At 48.5% G+C, this 6,193-nt stretch overlaps 1 protein-coding gene across 1 annotated transcript in view; it reads right to left on the bottom strand.

Moving 5' to 3' along the window:
• Positions 1-1,629: 1,629 nt before the first annotated feature.
• Positions 1,630-6,193, bottom strand: part of ITGB5 (integrin subunit beta 5) — a 55,062-nt gene continuing 50,498 nt past the window's right edge. Inside the window, exons 12-14 of the mRNA XM_031057216.1 lie at positions 4,017-4,133; positions 2,744-2,910; positions 1,630-2,215 (exon numbers count right to left, since the gene is read on the bottom strand). Of these exons, the coding sequence (XP_030913076.1) occupies positions 2,120-2,215; positions 2,744-2,910; positions 4,017-4,133 (380 nt within the window). The 3' untranslated portion in view covers positions 1,630-2,119. The remainder of the gene's footprint in view (positions 2,216-2,743; positions 2,911-4,016; positions 4,134-6,193) is intronic.

Raw genomic sequence — 6,193 nt, 5'->3', positions numbered from 1 at the left:
TCCTGGGCTTTTCTTCCTGCTCCCCCTTTCTGTGCCTGGGGCAGTATGACTTGTGTGAGGCAGCCACGTGAACCAAGCTAAAACTTGCTCTGTCTCCTTGTGATGATTATTTTCTGACTGCTTTCTGTTTTTTATGTCAGTGATGAAATCTGTCTTGCCATCTTGGCACATGGCAGTGGGATGATCACAAACCCCAAATTTACCCCAAGGATGCTCCTTCCCAGGTGGCAGGGTTAGTCCCAGCTATTCAAAATGCTATTTCTTGGCCTATAAACTTTAGCCTGGACTTCATTATTGTGTAGGAGATGTGGAGCTCTGAAGAGCTGCCCCTGTGCAGTACTCAGGCCTGTCCTGCTGCTGTTGGTGCTGCAGGGAGGAGGCAGCACAGCCTCCAGCCCACCCGTGGTGGGTTACACTAAGGCAGCATCTAACCAGAGCTTGCCTCTGCACTTGTTTTCAGGATGGATCTATGCACCTTCCTCCCCTGCTAGGGCAGATATGGTGGAATGAAGTGGGAAGACAGCATAAATTTCATTTGCTTGAGGTCTTGAGTTTTTTACCCCACCTGATGAGCACCGATGCTGCCAAGGCGCCACTTGCTGCCCTCCTAAAAATGCCAGTTCCGAGATATTTTTAGTGTGGTCTGCTGCATTTCTTCAGTGCTGCTTGTAGGCAGAGGGGGGGCCATAAAGTTCTTGAAGGAGAGCTGTTTTTACTGAACAAATAAGAGCTTCTGTTTATAGAGGCAAAAACACATAAAAAAAATAAATCCGGAAGGATGGGCCCATGGCCCTTTTCCAATGAGAAGAGCAAGTCAAAACAATGAACACCATTTGTTTTTGCTTTTCCCTGGCAAGCTTCCTTCAGCTGACTATTGCATGATCTGTTCAGGGTGAAGAGACAAGAAAAAAAGAAATTTAAAAAAAGAAGGAAAAAAAATCCAGGCAGTAGCAATTGCTCCAGCTCCTCTCTCCTGCGGCGGCTGCAGCCCCGTCTGTGTGGGTTTAAAGCTGCAGCTGTCAGCAGGGTAACCCAAACCCCAGCTACAGAGGAAAACAGACAGGGCTGGGGGAATAGTTTGGGGAGAAAAAATAAAAAAAGCAAAAAACCAAAGCAAAATATATGTCGTGAAGCAACAACACTGGTCTTTATCCAGCTCCTTCCAAAGGGTCAGGGCTCCTCTGATTTTCCAGCTGGACTCCATAGGACCCCACAGCAACAGTCCTCTGGTAAAAAGTCAGAAGTCTGGATGAGCTGCTGTGTGCTCTCAGTTGCCCTCCTGCAGCCCCCCCAGGCTGGACACCTACTTGCACACCACAAGAAATGGGTGTTTATATTAGTTTCCTCAGACTGAACTCCCTTCTCCTTGAGCTCCCACCAGTTTCCAATCTGTTTAACACCATTGGCTCAGATCAGGAGCTCCCTGCCCCAGGTCAACACCAGTGTATTAAATCAACACAACTGCTGTGGCAGTCCCTACAGCTCCAGCTCCATGTTTTATGGCCATGCTTTGACGGATAAGGCTCTATTAATAAATCCATCAGGTAGCACCACTGCTGCTGGCAGGAGGAGCAAGCCCCAATTTTGGTGGGGGTCTCAGCAAAGAAACAATCCACTCTATTCACAGCATCATATATGCACAACTGTTTTATTTTGGGGTTTATATAAAAAAGTTCCTAAAGACTGCAGAGCTTTTTTATCCTAATTTCTTACACATATGGTTCCAGGACCCTGTTTTCAAGCTAATTCCCCCCTAACAACTTGTGGTGGAGTGGGCTCCCCTGATTTTTGACCTAGTCACCTTTTCTAACAGGATATGTCTAAAGCTGCAATATGGCACTTGGTTCACTTAGTTGGCAGGTTTAATACATCTGGAAAGCTGGGGTATGGAGATGCACACGGCTCAGAGTCCAACAACACAGGCAGGGACCCTGCCCTCACATCTGTGCCTCCAGAATGAACCAGACCTTTCTCCTTACTGTGCAAATAACAGGCTTTGGTCACCGACCAGTCCCGTCGTAAGGGATTCTCGCCCCTGAAGAGAATCCCATCTTCAAGTGGGGAAGCAGCCCGGCCATTCAAGCAATTGTCCACGGCAGTGCCAGGCACTGAGACCCCTTCAGTCAACTGTACCGTTGTAAGACTTGTTGAGCTTGTTGAACGTGAACTCTACGTTATGTGTGGAAATAGGCTTTCGGTAGAGAGGATTGGATGCCTTTGGAGAGAGCAGAAGACAAAAAGAACAAAGATGAGGCACAAAGTCTGTACCACGGTAAAAACATACCAATTAGCTTGATGACAGCACCATGTTTGGCATCAAGTGCCCTGAACTTTCAGATCCAAAGGCAGCGCTGTTTACCCAGAGCTGGTCCATCAGACCCACCTTCCATCCTGCCTGCAGACAGAGGCACTGCCCTCCAATGCTGAACATCCCCCCTCAAAGCCTCCCAGAAGGGCTCCCTCACAGACCTGACCCATGCAGCTGCCACCACAGTTTCTCCTACCTCCTTCAGCCTCCAGCTCTGCTTGGAAAGAGATGATGAGGCCAAAGGCTGGGTATAGTTTTGCAAAGCATTTATAACTTGCCTAAGAGAAGGCAGAGCAAGATGCTGGACTCTGAAGGCACCACAGGGCATGGACACCTGCATCCCTCGTTCCTGCCACCCTTTTCCATCACTGCAGAGCTGTTTGCTGCCAGTGCACCCCAAGAGCTCCCCCAGCAGAACCCCCACCCTGGGCTCACCATTTCGTATCTGGCGCGGGAACGCTCGCTCTGGAATCGGTCGAACTCCCGCCTGTCGTGGATGGTGACGAGCAGCTTCCAGAGCGCCAGCAGGATGATGCCAATCAGCACCACGCTGCCAATCACTGCCAGCACGATGGTCACAGCGCTGGGGGCTGAGCTGCAGGCTGGCAGAGAGGCAGAAAAGCTAATTAGCTCTGGTGTGAGTGTATCCCAGGTCAGGTAATAACTTGGACTGCAGCCACAGAGCAAGTGACCTCAGGCAGCGCCAGCAGCAGTGGCTAAATTTGAAAAAGCAACAGTTCCCTCTGAAATTGAACTGATTTTTTAAAATTAAATAAATTCCTGGCTAGAGGCAGGTCAAAGGGATACCTCCCATGGATGTCATCAGAGCTGGGATGTCACATAGTAGGGCTGCAGTGCCACTGTCCAACACTGATGCAGGGTTTTAATGCCAGCTGAGCCATGTGGGACACGGAGTGTTAAGGTGCCTCTGGCAAAAGCCAGCTCAGCTCCTCCCACACAGAGACAGGTGATCACTAAGGACTTTATATAAGGACATTAACTGTCAGCTAATCAGCTGCTCTTTTAATTAAGTGCAAGCTGCAGCACAATTGAAATAGAACATGAGGAATCTCAGTCTTTCCCATATTGGCCCGTGCCTTGGAGGACCAGAACAAATCACAAGAAGCTACTGCTGGATGCTCACCAGCTTGTCCTGCAACACCACAAGGGGTTTTCTTTGAGCAACTGCATTGCATGTGATTAAAATAATGCTGGGAAGCACAGCTGTCTGCACAGCCTGTGGAGGGGAGTAGGGACACACAGCCCTTACACTGCCTGGATCAGAACTCCTTGGCAATGTGGAAATCCTTAGGTGGTGCAGGGCTTTCCCAACATCCTAACTTAACCAGCAGCTGCACCAGGTGTCCTCTTCTGATGTTTTTGCTCACAGGGGCTTTATCTCCAAATCAAGCATACTTTTTGCTACTTAAATAGGCTTTAATTAATTCAGCCTCCTAAAGCTCTTCAGCCACTTGCTGGCGATGCTGATGGCTCAGGTACAAGGTTTACTCTCACAGTTTGTTTTTCCTAAGGTGGGAGCATTTGGAGCTGGGTTTCATCACTGTAAAACACTTCAGTCTAAATCAGCCTGGTTTATCTGCTCACATATGCAGCCATCCTTTCTGCAGCCCACCAGGCCCCCCAGCAGCCCATCACCTCTCCTGAGGCTGCCAGTGCTGTCAAAAAAGAAACCCAAGGGAGGGCCAACCTGGCTCCTTGAGGACGGTGAGGTTGGATTTCCCACTGGGAAGCTCCATGTAGGTGAACTTCATGACGCAGTTGTTCACTGGGTAGGCACAGAGGATTACGTTGGGGTCATCTGTTTCTGGAACCAGATGGAAGGATCACAGGATTTTGTAGAAGTTTTTATACATTAAAAAAAAATCCTAGACACTGCAGAACTTTTGTACCATAATTTTTCAAATAAATGCTTCCAATACCCTCTGTTTTTTAACATAATTCCTCCCTAACAACCTGCAATGGTGTGGGTGCCCTGATTCTGAGCTAGTCACCTTGTCTAACAGGCTATGTCTAAAGCTGCAATACAGCACTTGGATGACTTAGCTGGCAGGTTCAGTATTAGGAATTAGCACAGCTCTCCCCTGCAAGATAAGCAGAGCTTTCCAGGGATGCCTGGGAGCAGAGGAATGGGGAGTAAGCCTGGAAAGCAGCACAGTTTGATCACAACTTGTACAAATTGTAACAGAGCAGTGTCCAGATTTAGTGCTTGAGAAAATGTGGCACTTGGCAAACATCACACAGCAAACAAACTCCACCTCGCATGCACACACATTCTTCCTCCATGCAAGTCTGCTTCTGCAATAAATGCCATTTTCTTCTTAATTTGCTAAATTTCTTGAAGAGTGGAAGGAGAAGGGAAAACAAGGAGCACTGACTCAGACAGAGCCAGCAGCAGCAGCCCCTGGCCAGCTCACGCTCCAGCTGCACCGAATAGCTCCAGCTCCGGAAACGGCTGAGAAGTTTGTTTTCAAAGAGTGAGATAGAAAAGGAAAATGGGAAGAGGAGGAGGGAGAGAGGGGGAAGGGAGGAGCTGGTTGCAAGGATGATGTGTAGATATGGGAATTGCAAGAAATGAGAGGACTTTATTCCCAGAGCCACGCAAGCGCTGTGTGTTTGTGTCTGACGCGCCACCGCACCAGACAGAGCCTGGTCACTGTCAGTGCTGCCTGAGGAAGGCTGCTTCACAGAAACAATTTAAGATTGAGCAAAGCCATCGCCTAAGGTTTGCAGATCTAGCTTAACGGGTGATTTCAGCAGAGCCACTGCCCTGCACAGCTCTTTCGATGCCCCCACAGCAGAGACAGCGACTGGAGGGAGTTGGGGAAGCATCTCTGGCTGTGACAGGAGCACAGCTCTGCCAGCCTGCAAGGGCTGAGAGTTTCATGGGACAGGAATTTGGGGACCCAGCGCTCTTAGCTAGCAAAGACATGCATGACCTTGTCTTAGGCACCTGGAAATAGCTTCCCACAGTTCTCATATCCATGCCTGTCATGCTGAAAAATGATCACATTAATGGCCACTGCTATTAGGGCCAGCCCCTTAGCTCTCTCCTGTCTGTTTGTTTTTCCTTTCAATGCCTTTGACCTGCATCCAGTTAAAAGATTAATACCCTCCATTTCAACAGCTGAGCTCACATGCAGCTGCCCCTCTGACACGTTCCTGGTGTGGACAAACCTCAGCTGCTCCTACCCTTGGACAGGAAAACCTCCTCTATCTACACAGTGGTAGCAAAGCATGGGCTGGAAAAGTGCTGATTGTTAGAAAGCAAAGTACTAATTAGATTAATATAGATAATACTTCCATGTTTCTTGACTAATGCCCTTTTGAGTTGAGCAGCAAATCTTAGTTCGTGTAGGTCTAGCTGCTTTCACTCCCATCCTTGCACCATCATTTCAGTAAAAGATACAGCGATTAAAGTCTCAATAGTAATGATTTCTGTTGATCTTCACTAGGTTTCAGAGATCACATGTCATGAGAGAGAGGTGTGAGGGCTCCACTGAGTTTTCAGGTTCACTGATGCGTGCTGCTGCCAGGTTCAGCTCAGAGCAAGACCTGCCATGCTCCTCTCAGGCTGAAAGCTCCTCTCTGGAACTACCAGGAATGCAAAGGAATGCAGAAGCAGAGGAGATCCTGCAGAATACAAAGCAAGTCATACAAGCCTCCCATGAGGCAGCCTTCTGCCTCGTGAGTCCAGTGACAGAGACCTCTGCTCTACAAAGCTTTGAAGCCCTGACTGCATCATATCCAGAGTCAAAAGGCAGCTGGGATGCTTAAGGCTGTGTTCATTGCAATTTGATATTTAAGAAGGTCCCATCTTCCTCTGCCAGGACAATACAGACCTATGTATTCTGTGACAAATATCAG

This window comes from Geospiza fortis, unplaced genomic scaffold (genome assembly GCF_000277835.1).
Source record: "Geospiza fortis unplaced genomic scaffold, GeoFor_1.0 scaffold112, whole genome shotgun sequence".
Lineage (NCBI taxonomy): Eukaryota > Metazoa > Chordata > Aves > Passeriformes > Thraupidae > Geospiza > Geospiza fortis.
This window is presented reverse-complemented; position numbering and strand designations above follow the sequence as displayed.